This window comes from Phalangium opilio, unplaced genomic scaffold (genome assembly GCF_054372755.1).
Source record: "Phalangium opilio isolate 3A_F unplaced genomic scaffold, DU_Popi_V2 ptg000329l_1, whole genome shotgun sequence".
In the NCBI taxonomy this organism is placed as follows: Eukaryota; Metazoa; Arthropoda; class Arachnida; order Opiliones; family Phalangiidae; genus Phalangium; species Phalangium opilio.
Window position 1 is genome coordinate 5,551,241 of NW_028324226.1, and position 14,891 is coordinate 5,566,131.

The 14,891-nt window shown below is 40.0% G+C and overlaps 2 protein-coding genes across 3 annotated transcripts; one reads left to right on the top strand and one right to left on the bottom strand.

The window, feature by feature from the left end:
* Window positions 1-1,460: 1,460 nt before the first annotated feature.
* On the top strand, window positions 1,461-5,949 carry capt (adenylyl cyclase-associated protein 1). 2 transcript variants are annotated; one of them, XM_089859416.1, is made up of 10 exons: window positions 1,461-1,612; window positions 1,983-2,056; window positions 2,138-2,373; window positions 3,272-3,361; window positions 3,432-3,517; window positions 3,584-3,689; window positions 3,753-4,079; window positions 4,161-4,364; window positions 5,202-5,345; window positions 5,432-5,949. In XM_089859416.1, the coding sequence occupies exons 2-10, from the start codon at window positions 2,047-2,049 to the stop codon at window positions 5,510-5,512; spliced, it is 1,284 nt and encodes a 427-aa protein (XP_089715542.1). In that variant the 5' UTR covers window positions 1,461-1,612; window positions 1,983-2,046; the 3' UTR covers window positions 5,513-5,949. The 2 variants fall into 2 exon arrangements, with proteins under 2 accessions (XP_089715542.1, XP_089715541.1); XM_089859415.1 differs by lacking the exon at window positions 1,461-1,612 and having other exon boundaries at window positions 1,933-2,056.
* Window positions 5,950-7,093: 1,144 nt separating this feature from the next.
* On the bottom strand, window positions 7,094-14,869 carry Mcm3 (minichromosome maintenance 3). The gene is made up of 15 exons (XM_089859408.1): window positions 14,692-14,869; window positions 14,464-14,576; window positions 14,277-14,399; window positions 13,994-14,210; window positions 13,686-13,924; window positions 12,884-12,989; window positions 12,322-12,819; window positions 12,168-12,257; window positions 11,135-11,219; window positions 10,939-11,062; window positions 10,712-10,862; window positions 10,394-10,635; window positions 10,242-10,321; window positions 7,726-7,831; window positions 7,094-7,439 (listed from the first exon to the last, which is right to left on the bottom strand). Exons 1-15 carry the CDS (start codon window positions 14,758-14,760, stop codon window positions 7,238-7,240), a joined length of 2,445 nt encoding a protein of 814 aa, XP_089715534.1. The 5' UTR covers window positions 14,761-14,869; the 3' UTR covers window positions 7,094-7,237.
* Window positions 14,870-14,891: the final 22 nt, after the last annotated feature.

The window sequence follows — 14,891 nt, forward strand, 5'->3', positions numbered from 1 at the left end:
AGCATTTAGCTTCTCCAGATAATAATCAGGTGGTTGAAAATGATAAAACAACCACACATATATAAACTCTAAAATATGTCATAAGCTAGAGGATACCATCTATTTTTAGATTAGACTTTGGAAGTTTGGGTTAGGGGATCACCCCGTTTATTTTTGGGCCGAGATTCTGGCAAGAAAAACTGAAACGTTCGGTGTGGAGTCTCCTAAGAAACATCTTTTGCGGAACTTATATATGATTCAGTCTATAATTATCGATAATTAAAAGGAATAGTGTTTCGCTCTGTTGAATAATCCGAAAAGTGAGAAAGAGGCTTAGCAGATGCAATTTTGCTGCTGTTGCGGTAGCGGCGGCGATTCTCAAGAAAACAACAAATATTCAATTAATAAATTAGTAGAGGAAGAAATCTGTCAAAGTCAACCGGCAGAGTTGACGGAAGTTAATCTTTTGGATAGAAAAGGGAGGAAAAAAATAGATAACGCGGCGGAAATCGAGGGATTACCAGAGGTTGAGGCTGGAAAAAATTTGAAAGCCGAAATCGAAAAGGAGCAGAGAAGGCAAGAAAAACTCCGTATAGAAAGAGATCTTTTAGAAAAACATCGCAAAATTGTTTTAAACGATTAAAAAAGAGAAGGAAAAAGATATATATTTGGGTAAAGGAAACACACCCCGGATTTCTACGCGATTACGTCATATTTAACATATAGGAGTTCCTTAGTTCCGCGTCAGCAGTTAGAACTGATTGCCAAGAAAACTTAGAAATAAAATCGTGTCATTTAATAATTTAGAAACAACGTTCGTGAGCGGTGGTGGTAAACTCGTAAAGTAATAAAATAATTAGTGGGCGAGCTTAATCAAAATCTAATCTAAGCAGAGTGAGTCAAAAGATAACAAAAGCATAAATGTCTGGTAATTAATAATTCTTTGAAATACAGTAACCGGTTTATCTTTGGCGTTCATTAAAACGGCTTAAAGACCAACCGGCAACGCACCAAAAAATTTATGCAGGTAATCGTAATTTATTTATATGAAATAATTCTATTTAATGCTTTATCTCTACGTTCTTTTGACTTGAAAGAGAGTCAAAGGAGAGTAAAACCTTTGGTTTGGCCTATTTTTAAACAAAAGCACGGCGGGGGTGTTCGAAGTGCGACCAAAAGAGGAAAGAGATTACGGGACTCATTGCATGGGATGGGGAAGTGAAGTCAAATTTGTTAAAGTTAATATAAAGCAAGTAAAGAAGAAACGCCCTACTAACGAGCTAGTTTCATATCCAAACTTTATGAAAATTAAAGGTTTTTCATTGGGAATTGCAAGAAACTCAGAAGAAATGTTTTTAATACGATTTTGTAGTCGAAAATTCTAAATATTCAACCCTAAGCTTGAGAAACGGATATCTTCTTTACTCGGTTTATATTATCTCTGAAAAATGGGGGTGACATGTTTTTGCGCCCTTTGGAAGCGTCAGAAAATCCCGGGGTGTTTCGGTTGCTTTAGAAGTTATCAGTTGCATACCGGTACAGGGACTGATCACGAAAGGAAATTAAACTAATTAAATGATCAGTTAAGATATAATTAGTAACTGATTAACTTTGTGATACTACTATTAAATAGGTCGGGTAAGATTTCTATGTGAACTGTGATTCTGTGAAGCCATAATTTGTCACTTTGCATGAATGGCAAATTCGCTTGCAAAGGCTTAGGTGTGAACTTTTGTCCCATGTTGTCTCACAGTCTCAGGATGTGTTGAATGTCAAATGATCCGTTTTCCGGTGTTTTGTAATTGTCTAAATAACTTTGCAGCTTTTATTTTTTTAATTATATACAAGCTTAATTGTTTATAATACGCTTTTGGGTGGGTGTAGGCTAGCTTCTCTCTAACATCCCGCATTTTGCTACTAATATAGACGCTATAACATCGAAATATAAAATACCCGGAAAAAAAAAAAATGTCTGTTACTGAACTTGCTAATCTTGTAAACAGACTTGAACGTGTCGCTGTCAGATTAGAAAAATTTGCGGACATAACCACAGGTCCCGAGGAAGAAATGAGTTCAGGTTTGAATTTTTTTTGGCCCATATACATTGTCAAAAATCCCTTCTCTTAAGTTAACAAAAAAAAAATAACTTACTCGTTAGAAGTGCTAGCGAAATTTGTGGTTGCGTACGATGATGCTTTGGCTGGTCCAATCCAGTTATTCCTTCAGCTCAGTAATCAAATTGGTGGGGAACTTAAAACCCAGGTTGATATGGTACAAAAAGCCTTGAACGCTCAACGAAACATTTTGATCACGGCTTCCAAAAGCCAAGCTCCAACTCCGGATAAGTTGCCTGGGATATTGAAACCTATTTCAGACAGTATTCAAGAAATTCAGGTTATAGATTGTAGCAAAATTATATGGTAGTCGCGGCAGTGCCTTATCAAAGTCCCCAAGAATCTTTAAAGATCATACATGGTTCATACAAACCTGGAAAAATCAGGGAAATAAATAGTTGACAAAAACCTCAGGGAAAATTCAGGGAAATTTTGAATTTTTAGTAAAATTCAGGGAAATCAAGGAAATTTGCGTCAAACAGGGGCCAAGTAATTAAGCAAAATGTTCATAAACCTCCCCTCCATAGGATTAACATTACACTAAACTTTGGAGGCTCATAACTCTGGTTCTACTAGAGATACGGGGATGTCCTTTGATTATGTAATAGTCATATTTGCCCCCACCCCCTCCTTCGCTAACATTTGGTCCATAGGATACTCTATATAGGGGAAAAACCTGGAAAACTCAGGTAAGTATATGGGGAAAAACCTGGAAATCTCAGGGAAATTTGTTTTCCAAAAGTTGTATGAACCCTGATTATAGAAATTGCTACTTATATCCATGGACTAATTCAAATAGGACAGGATATTGACATAAGTTTATAAGATATGTTCCATAAGTTAGTCATTGGTTACAAACTGGAGCTTGTCATGAAGTGACGTAGGTAATAGATTCTCATAAAACGACGCCTGGTGAGGCGCTGTCAAAGGCTAAAAAGGAAGATGGACTGCATAACCGCGTGTAGTCAATTCTCGCGTCATTCTCAAACTAGCTCGAGCTGTAAGTCGCTAGCATTATGAAGTATAGGAAGTGTCATACTTATGATGAAACATATCTTATAATAAACTTATGGTAACAGACATGTTTTAATCTCACCGTGGAAGGCATTGCTAAGCCAATTTCACTTTTTTTTAATATGAAATTGACAATTTAAATCTTAAAAATGACTATAAAATAGAGTTTCCGAGAGAAAAACAGAGGTAGCAAACTGATCAACCATTTATCAGCTATCAGTGAAGCTATTCCCGCTTTGGGTTGGGTTGCAGTTGTAAGTGAAAAAACTTACTAGGGCAAAAGAAAAAGATACTTAACAAAATATAACAAATTCAATTTCATAGGCCCCAACACCAGCACCTTACGTTAAAGACATGATTGAGTCTGGTCAGTTTTACACTAACAGAGTATTGGTCGAATTTAAAGAAAAGTAAATCCCATCAAAAGTAGAATTAAAAGTTGAAACTTCCTTCTAAACATTAATTTTTCTTTGAAGGGATAAAACTCATTGTGATTGGGCCAGATCTTGGATTAGTCTATTAACGGAACTTCAAGCTTACGTTAAACAGAACCATACTACCGGATTAACATGGAATCCGAAAGTATTTAATTCCTTACCCTCTCGCGTAAAGAATTGAACCTAATACTTGCCCATGAAAATATAGGGTTCCACAAATCCTGTACCAGCTGGTCCCGGTGGCCCACCCCCTCCTCCCCCACCCCCACCAATGGAAATCTATTCTTCATCTTCAAACACCGATGCTGAGGACGCGAGAGCCGCTCTTTTCCGTGAAATTAACAAAGGGGAGGGTGTTACTTCGGGTCTGCGTAGAGTTGATCCTTCGCAGCAAACTCATAAGAATCCTAATTTGAGAACGCAAAGCGCCGTTCCTTATAAACCACCTCCAACAACGCCAAAACCATTCCAGTCTGTCAAAAGTTCCCCGGCGAAACCACCTAAATTTGAACTGGAAGGAAAGAAATGGCTCATTGTAATTAGAACTCGTTTAGAAAGAAAGAAAGAAGTAATCGCAGAATGGACTTACCGTTAATTAATTTTATAATTTTCTTAGGAAAATCACAATGGCAATAAAAACTTGGAAGTCAGTGTCGAGATGAACCAATCTGTTCACGTCTATCATTGCATCGATTGTTTGTTGGTAGTCAAGGGAAAACTGAACTCGATCGTTTTAGATAGCTGTAAAAAGACTGCGGTTGTTTTTGATGATATTGTTGCTTGCGTCGAGTTCATTAACTGTCAAAGTATGCAAGCTCAGGTAATTAATAAGATGGATTGTTCAATAAGTTAATTAGCCAGGGTTCATACAAAGCTGGAAAACCTGGAATAATCAGGGAAATAAATAGTTGACACAAACCTCAGGGAAATTTATAATTTTTAGTAAAATTCAGGGAAATCAGGGAAATTTGCGTCAAACAGGGGCCGAGTAATTAAGCAAAATGTTCGTGAATATTCCCTCCATAGGATTAACATTACACTATATTTGGAGGCTCGTAACTCTGGTTCTACTAGAGATATGGGGATGACCTTTGAGTATATTATAGTCCTATTTATCCCCCATCTAACCATACTAAAAACGTACGGCTACGACAAACAGGGGCCGAGTAATTAAGCAAAATGTCCGTAAACATCCCCTCCGTAGGATTAACATTACACTATACTTTGGAGCCTCATAACTCTGGTTATATTAGAGATACGGGGATGCCCTTTGAGTATATTATAGTCCTCTTTATCCCCCATCTAACCATACTAAAAACGTACGGCCACGACAAACAGGGGCCGAGTAATTACGCAAAATGTTCATAAACATCCCCTCCGTAGGATTAACATTACACTAAACTTTGGAGGCTCATAACTGTGGTTCTACTAGAGATACGGCGATATCCTTTGAGTATGTTATAGTCCTATTTGCCCCCCCCTCCTTCGTTAACATTTGCTCCATAGGATACTCCATATACGGGAAAACCTGGAAAATTCAGGGAGGTATATGGGGAAAAACCTGGAAATCTTAGGGAAATTTGATTTCCAAAAGTTGTATGAACCCTGATTAGCGACGCTGCTTAATTAAATTAATTTAATGGTGGTTCTTAATTAGTCTATGGGCAAAGTGCCAACCATTAATATTGACAAGACCGATGGTGTTCAAATCTACTTGAGCAAGAATTCCTTAAACTGCGAAGTTGTCACTGCTAAGGCTTCCGAAATTAACATTTCTATTCCCCAACCGAGTGGAGACTTTGTAAGTCTCTTACACACTTACCATTTTTTTTGTTAATTAGTATAATTACTAATTATTTAATTACGTAACTTCATTTTATGGTACAGGTGGAGCATCCTGTTCCGGAACAATTTAAAACTACCGTTTCGGGCAAAAAATTGATAACTATCCCAGTTGAGCAAGCTTAAGAGCCTCAGAATGTAACGAAACAAGGCGGTTTTTTGCAAATTTGGATATTTTGCTACAAAAATTTGGGAATGAATGATAATAAAATTAACGTCGCATAAATGATCAAGAAAGATTAAAAAAAAATATCCGAAGAAATCATTGATAAAATGAATGGATTTAAGTATAACAAATTGGGTATAATTTTTTTTTCTATTGCTGTGACTTTTAAATAATTAATAACCATGCAGATATTAATAATTAAATTAAATTAAATGTCTTTTTCGCCCCCCCCCGCCCCCCCTTGCCACTTTATGGTACAGTATTTTTTGTCTCCCTTAATGTAAACAACAAAAACAACCCTTTAATCTTATATAAATTAAAAATTAATTAAACTAATGATATAGAATGGTAATATTAATGAAAAATGTTTGAATAAAATCTTGGAAATTGTACACAATGTCTTCTCTTCAATTGTTGAGTACTAAACAGGGTTCATACGAACCGGGAAAACCTGGAAATATCAGGGAAATTGGTGTAGAGGAAAAAAATCGGGGAAATATCAGGGAAAATGAAAATTTCTTCGAAAAATCAGGGAAAATTAATTTTCAGGGAAATTAAATAAAGTGAAACAAATACACTTCAGTGGGACCCATAATCTAATTTAGTGCACGAAAAAAAATCGATGTTAGTTGTCTCAGTGGAGAGAAATATATTTCTTCAGTGTATGGATTTCTGTATTTTGGTCCTGTATATTATAACCTAACAAAGAATGGTAAACATATGGTTGTAGGTGTAGTCTGGCTACCCTATTTGAAATTATAACACTCCTCCAATGTAAAAAAAGCACCTGGAAATTTATAAGAAGTACTCTGGAAAACCTGGAAATATCAGGGAAATTGGCTTTGGAAATTTCGTATGAACCCTGTAAATTAAACAACAGTTACAAGAATAGTTAATTAATTATCTTTAGGGCTGTGCGGGTACTCGAAAATGACGGGTACTCGGAACTGGGTTTTTTCTAGGACTCTCGAACGGGTACCCGGGTCCTTGTCCAAGGCCTAAAATTACCCGTTTAGAGCTTGTCGAGTCCATTTTTCTTTACCAATTCTTAATAGCCAACTTTATCAGCTACCGATTAAAATGTTTTCATATTTAAAAAGGGTAAAATTACTATTAATGTTTAGTTTTGAAACACTTGGAGAGAAAAAACAGAAAATGTTTTGAAAACAAAGAGTAAATACTAAATTTGGTCGAATTTTGGGCTTGATTAAGAATTTTGGACTCGAAACCATGTGTTAAGGACTCGGTGGACTCGGACTCAAAAGCTAAAAATGAGGACTCGGACTCAAAAGCTAAAAATGAGGACTCGGACTCAAAACCTAAAAATGAGGACTCGGACTCAAAACCTAAAAATGAGGACTCGGACTCAAAACCTAAAAATGAGGACTCGGACTCAAAACCTAAAAATGAGGACTCGGACTCAAAACCTAAAAATGAGGACTCGGACTCAAAACCTAAAAATGAGGACTCGCACACCTCTATAATTAACTAATGATATAGAATGGTAACATTAATGAAAAATGATTGAATAAACTCTTGGATTGGAAATTGTACGTAATGTCTTCAATTGTCGAGTATAAAACAACAGTTACAAGAATAGTTAATTATCTTACATTTTTAACTGGATAAAACGGATTAATATAAATACAAAAATATTTGCTTCAACACTCTGAACATTGATTAACTTATACTTTAAATACTTGACCTTCGGCCACCATAACTTGGTTAGCTTCTGTCATGATTTCGAGGGCCATATTAATTTCTTCGGGAGTGAAAGGATCTATGGTTTCCTTCAAAGTAAAATAATCAATAACGTGGTTTAATAGAAGAATTTGGGAACGTTGTTCCGAGAATAATTCATCCAAGAGAATGCGGAATGTCTTCATCCTTAAGAGATAAAGTAAAACAAGGTAACTTATTAATGTCAAGAACGGGAATAAGGATATCGATCGAATGGTTTGCTTTATCTTAGAGACAATAGGGTATGATTTAAGATGGCGGCAAACTTTACAGAGTGAAAGGCTAGTGGGCGAATGCCCCTGATTAACTAAGTTCCTACTCCCTATAAGTGCTATGTTAAAAGTTTAGCATTGCATTCATACTTGCTTCATTGTGAATTGGACGAAGCTTGAGTCTTATAAGAATAAAACTTAAGCAATTTTGATTATTTTACCTTTCATTCGAAATGAGTGGTTCAACAGGTTCAGCAGCTTTTTCTTTAGGTTTTTCCTTTGATAGTTTTGGTTTCTTGACTATAATCTCCTCTTCATCTTCAGTTACTATATAAATAATAAAATATTTTATAGTTATTGTTGGCCTATGCGAGTACTCGCAAATTAGACTCCGTAAAACATTTTCGCCTCCCTTTGGAATAAGTTAACAATATTTTTATTTGTTGAGTACTGGGAAATTGGACTCGAAGACTTGGCAAGTCCAGTTTTCCACTACTAGCAATCTAAAATAGCGGACTCGCCACCTAAAAACCGGCCGACTCGCCACCTAAAAACCGGCCGACTCGCCACCTAAAAACCGGCCGACTCGCCACCTAAAAACCGGCCGACTCGCCACGTAAAAACCGGCCGACTCGCCACGTAAAAACCGGCCGACTCGCCACGTAAAAACCGGCCGACTCGCCACGTAAAAACCGGCCGACTCGCCACGTAAAAACCGGCCGACTCGCCACGTAAAAACCGGCCGACTCGCCACGTAAAAACCGGCCGACTCGCCACGTAAAAACCGGCCGACTCGCCACCTAAAAACCTACGGACACGCGACCTAAAAACCGGCGGACTCGCGACCTAAAAACCGTACGGACTCGCGACCAAAACACCGTACGGACTCGCGACCAAAACACCGTACGGACTCGCGACCAAAACACCGTACGGACTCGCGACCAAAACACCGTACGGACTCGCGACCAAAACACCGTACGGACTCGCGACCAAAACACCGTACGGACTCGCGACCAAAACACCGTACGGACTCGCGACCAAAACACCGTACGGACTCGCGACCAAAACACCGTACGGACTCGCGACCAAAACACCGTACGGACTCGCGACCAAAACACCGTACGGACTCGCGACCAAAACACCGTACGGACTCGCGACCAAAACACCGTACGGACTCGCGACCAAAACACCGTACGGACTCGCGACCAAAACACCGTACGGACTCGCGACCAAAACACCGTACGGACTCGCGACCAAAACACCGTACGGACTCGCGACCAAAACACCGTACGGACTCGCGACCAAAACACCGTACGGACTCGCGACCAAAACACCCTACGGACTCGCGACCTAAACACCCTACGGACTCGCGACCTAAACACCCTACGGACTCGCGACCTAAACACCCTACGGACTCGCGACCTAAACACCCTACGGACTCGCGACCTAAACACCCTACGGACTCGCGACCTAAACACCCTACGGACTCGCGACCTAAACACCCTACGGACTCGCGACCTAAACACCCTACGGACTCGCGACCTAAACACCCTACGGACTCGCGACCTAAACACCCTACGGACTCGCGACCTAAACACCCTACGGACTCGCGACCTAAACACCCTACGGACTCGCGACCTAAACACCCTACGGACTCGCGACCTAAACACCCTACGGACTCGCGACCTAAACACCCTACGGACTCGCGACCTAAACACCCTACGGACTCGCGACCTAAACACCCTACGGACTCGCGACCTAAACACCCTACGGACTCGCGACCTAAACACCCTACGGACTCGCGACCTAAACACCCTACGGACTCGCGACCTAAACACCCTACGGACTCGCGACCTAAACACCCTACGGACTCGCGACCTAAACACCCTACGGACTCGCGACCTAAACACCCTACGGACTCGCGACCTAAACACCCTACGGACTCGCGACCTAAACACCCTACGGACTCGCGACCTAAACACCCTACGGACTCGCGACCTAAACACCCTACGGACTCGCGACCTAAACACCCTACGGACTCGCGACCTAAACACCCTACGGACTCGCGACCTAAACACCCTACGGACTCGCGACCAAAACACCGTACGGACTCGCGACCTAAACACCGTACGGACTCGCGACCAAAACACCGTACGGACTCACGACCAAAACACCGTACGGACTCACGACCAAAACACCGTACGGACTCGCGACCAAAACACCGTACGGACTCGCGACCAAAACACCGTACGGACTCGCGACCTAAACACCCTACGGACTCGCGACCTAAACACCCTACGGACTCGCGACCTAAACACCCTACGGACTCGCGACCTAAACACCCTACGGACTCGCGACCTAAACACCCTACGGACTCGCGACCTAAACACCCTACGGACTCGCGACCTAAACACCCTACGGACTCGCGACCTAAACACCCTACGGACTCGCGACCTAAACACCCTACGGACTCGCGACCTAAACACCCTACGGACTCGCGACCTAAACACCCTACGGACTCGCGACCTAAACACCCTACGGACTCGCGACCTAAATCCCTACGGACTCGCGACCTAAATCCCTACGGACTCGCGACCTCAAACCTGCTACTATTAAGCATTAGAACAACCCCCGTAAATGAACTGAGAGATGGATGGAAATGTCTTCCTACAATATAAGCCTGCATTCCCAAATTAACCTTTTTATCTATTCAATGTGAAGCAGAAGGTTTACTTACTAATTTCTTCAAAATCATAGGGATCGTAACCTTCATCACCAGGTTGCTTTCTTGGTTTTTTCGGATCTGCAGGCGCCTTCCTGAAAAAATTACACCCCTGTTCTCACTATATCCTCTAACATAAACAAGTCATTTCTGTGAGTTTTTTTAACCTCTTCTTTTGAGTGATGATAATTTCTTCATCATCGTCTTCCTCCATCTCTTCGGCGCTATCTTCATCGTGTCCCTTATGCTTTTTGCGTTTCTCAATGACTTTCTTGAAATAAGCAAACTGCACAAGTTCAATGGCAGCTTGCGCATCAATTTCCTCAACACTTCTTGAAAGTCTAGCTTTGGCGTGGGCAGTCGCTAAACGAATAAGGGTTTCCAAAGCTCGAGCTGTTACAGGTTGAGTCTATCGAGTTTAGAAGGGGGGAAAACAATTAACTTCTCTGAAGAACGCAATTTTTGCCATCCATTGCAACTTATACCTTAGCTAGTTCAGTATGCTCGCTTTCCATAGCTCTTAATCGAGAATATTCTTCAGCAATTGCGTTGCAAGCGTCTTGAGTAAGCGTTGGCTTCATAACTTTGGCAATGTGAATATATTTTTTCATAAACTCGATGCTAACAATTTTTTCCCTGCAAGTTTGAAAGAATAACTGTTAGTCTAAAACGTTGAAAATCTTAAATTAAATCGACTATAATTGATCGTTACTTTCTAGTTTGCCTTCCGTGTAATAGTGGCTCGTGCTTTTCATAAATGGGAGTTTCAGATTCTTCTTCTTCAACTTCCTCAGATTTTGTGGCCAAAAATTCCGCACCACTATCGATAGGCATAGCTAAAGGTAGAATTAAATTGAACTACAAGTTTAACTTAACCATAAAGATGGCTACTAATTTAATAAGCTTACGTTCTCCTTCTCGCTCGTAGGGTTTACGATACCGGTGCATTCTAACAACATGATCTGATATTTCACGATCATTGTCAGGATCCATCTGGAAAAATGTTTTTTTTTAAGAATTAGACCGAAACAATTTTTGACTTTTTTGAGGACTCGCGAGTACTGGGAAATTGGACTCGAGGACTCAGCCAGGGTTCATACAACTTTTGGAAAACAAATTTCCCTGAGATTTCCAGGTTTTTTCCCCATATACTTCCCTGAGTTTTTCCAGGTTTTTCCCGTATATGGAGTGTCCAGTGTCCTATAGAGCAAATGTTAACGAAGGAGGGGGATAAATTGGACTATAACATACTCAAAGGACATCCCCGTATCTCAAGTAGAACCAGAGTTATGTGCCTCCAAAGTGTAGTGTAACGTTAATCCTATGAAGGGGATGTTTATGAATATTTTGCTTAATTACTCGGCCCCTGTTTGTCGTAGCCGTACGTTTTTAGTATGGTTAGATGGGGGATAAAGAGGACTATAATATACTCAAAGGGCATCCCCGTATCTCTAGTAGAACCAGAGTTATGTGCCTTCAAAGTTTAGTGTAATGTTAATCCTATGGAGAGGGTTGTTTGTTTACGTTTTGCTTAATTACTCGGCCCCTGTTTGTCGTAGCCGTACGTTTTTAGTATGGTTAGATGGGGGATAAAGAGGACTATAACATACTCAAAGGACATCCCCGTATCTCTAGTAGAACCAGAGTTATGAGCCTCCAAAGTATAGTGTAACGTTAATCCTATGGAGGGGATGTTCACGAACATTTTGCTTAATTACTCGGCCCCTGTTTGACGCAAATTTCCCTGAATTTTACTAAAAATTTTAAATTCCCTGAGGTTTTTGTCAACTATTTATTTCCCTGATTTTTCCAGGTAAGGTTTTCCCTGTTTTCCAGGTTTGTATGAACCCTGCTCAGCGAGTCCAGTTTTCCCCAATTCGCAGTGACAACCTAAAAATTAGGACTCGCACACCTCTAGAAACTAGTAAACTTAATACTTACAGTATCCAGCATAATGAACAACAGATCAAAACGAGACAGAAGTGAATCCTGAAGTCCAATATTCTCCATGGGAGTTTTGTATTGATCATACTAAAATAAATTTAAAATTTAACACAGGTGTACTGTTTTATAACTACGTTATATAATGTTTTACCCTTCCAAAAACAGGATTAGCGGCTGCCAACACACTACATCTTGCATTCAATTTAGCGTGAATTCCAGCTTTGGATATAGACACCCTCCCTTGTTCCATAACTTCGTGAATGGCAGTACGATCAATGTCCGACATTTTATCAAATTCATCAATGCAGACCACACCCCTATCTGCCAAAACCATAGCTCCGGCTTCTAAGCGCCTATCCCCAGTTTCATGATCTGTAGTGACAGCCGCCGTCAAACCAACGCCGGAAGATCCTCGTCCTGTTGTTGTGATTGCCCTAGGGGCAGTTTGAAGAACGTAACGCAAAAGTTGGGACTTTGCAACGGAAGGATCTCCAATTAGTAAAATATTGATGTCTCCTCTCAAACGAGTTCCATTTGGAAGGACTTTTTCAACACCTCCAAGAAGCATGCATAGCAGAGCTTTCTTGATGAACTCGTGACCGTGAATTGAGGGAGCCAATGAATGAGCGAGGGTATCAAAGACTTGATTCTAAGGTTGAACGTATCACAGATTAGTCACATGGTTGGAAAATTATACCAAGAGACTAACTAACCCCTTTAGCTTTGACAAATTTCTTGCACTTTTTAACATCGTCAGCAAAAATTCTAGGAGCCAACTCCTTACTTAGAAGATTTATTTGATTTGATATAAGTATGGTTCTAAATAAAAAGGAATTAAGTTATCTTTTTGGTTCAACATCTATGCTAAGGGCTCCCCCGAGTTACAAAGGCCTGCCATTAATAATTTACTTTACAGGAACTAGCAACAAGAAAAAAATTACTTGACTTTGGAAAAGACAGACTAGACAAGTACTCGGACTTCCAACAACCTATTTTTCTAGAAATTTGCGGGTACTCGCGAGTCCTCCGCATGACTAGTAATACTAGTCGAAGAGTCCCTTTTTTCCCTATGCGAGTCTTCTTTTTTCTCTTTGAACTAGTCTATTTTTTGTTGGGAAAGCCCATTTCTTCTCCGCGAAGGGTCAACTAAAGCAAGCAACACGTCGACTTACAGTACCATAGGCTCAAATTATGTTTTGGACTCGATTAACAATTTCGGACTCAATTAACAATTTTAGACTCGCATTGGATTTGATTAACAATTTTGGACTTTTTTGAGGACTCGCGAGAACTGGGAAATTGGACTGGAGGACTCGGCGAGTCCAGTTTTTCCACCACTCGCACTTGGACTTGCAACCTAAAAATAAGGACTCGCACACATCTAGAAAAGACCATTTTGCTGGGACTACCAGTTTCTTCAAGAAAATTCAGATCATTCAGACATTTAAACTTGGTTGATAAATGATTTGCAAGGCCCTTGTACTTCTTGAATTACTAATGACAATAGTAATTTACCTAAACGTTCCAGCTGTAAATCCACCCTGTTTGCTGGGTAAACACCTATAGATACCAATAATTTGGACCCTATCTCCCGGTTTGGCTACGTCAACTAAATCATTATCTACTATAATATCTATGCTTCTAGGGAGTTGACCAGGTGGTGCTTTTTCTGGCATCTCTTGAATAGTAAACGTTTGGTGATCTTTGTAGCAACTTAGACCAAACTCAGTTTCCAAAAGATTTCCATCTTCATCCTAAGAGAATAATAGTCACTACAGAATGTTCCGTCAGGGAAGTGACATTGAAAATAGTTCAAGAAATACTTTAGTGGGATAAGCGGCTGAAGTAGGGAATGGATCCAATGAAGTGAAGTCAGAGTATCGCCTCTCCATTGTTTTTGTAGTTTGGGGGCAATAATGAACGCTTCTAACTACTTTGGGTCTAATGAGGGAACACCTAGTCACAATTCCTTCCAAACACACCAAGTTTCCCAAATATCGTGAGCTTAGGGTTCTTGGAGTGACGTGTTTGTTCCCAAAACTGTAACATTATTAAAAATTAGCGTTAAATGATCAGTGGTATTATTAGTTAGTCGTCCATACTAACCTCCCTTCAAACCCAATAAAAAATTCTTCAAAGTCTTTGGCATATGTAGCATCTGCGGCGGACACAAATTCCTTCAGGGCATTTTGGAATGCTAATACCTCTATGTTGGCCGACTTTAGGATTCTAAACGTAATGTACTATCGTAAGTGCATGAAAAGCGTGCCTAATCTTACATTAAAATAGTTACGCATTAGCTCTAAGTGGGTTCTTTTTGCGCAAATCGTTTATGTTAACAATTAAGCGACATTTTTTGTTATTTATCATTTGTTTCACAAGATTACTGTACGTGCCTTGGTCTCCCTAGAAATACAATTAGATTAGCCTACAGTCATTGCTAAAATGTATTTAAATCCGCAGTGGACCAAAGACTTTTAGGTGGTCATTCAAAAAACAAAGAAAACATCATTCAACTTACATCATCATCGAGAAAATCCAAATATTCCCTTTGAATATTCCTAAATTCATCATCGATATCGTTTGCCATCTTGTTGTTAATTTAAATTCCGCGGAAGTACTCTAATTTTATTTAAATTTGTCAAAATTAAACTTAACTTTAGCTTCAAAATATAAGGTGCTCCGCTCGGAAGTTTTTCAACAAAGAACAACACGCGGGAA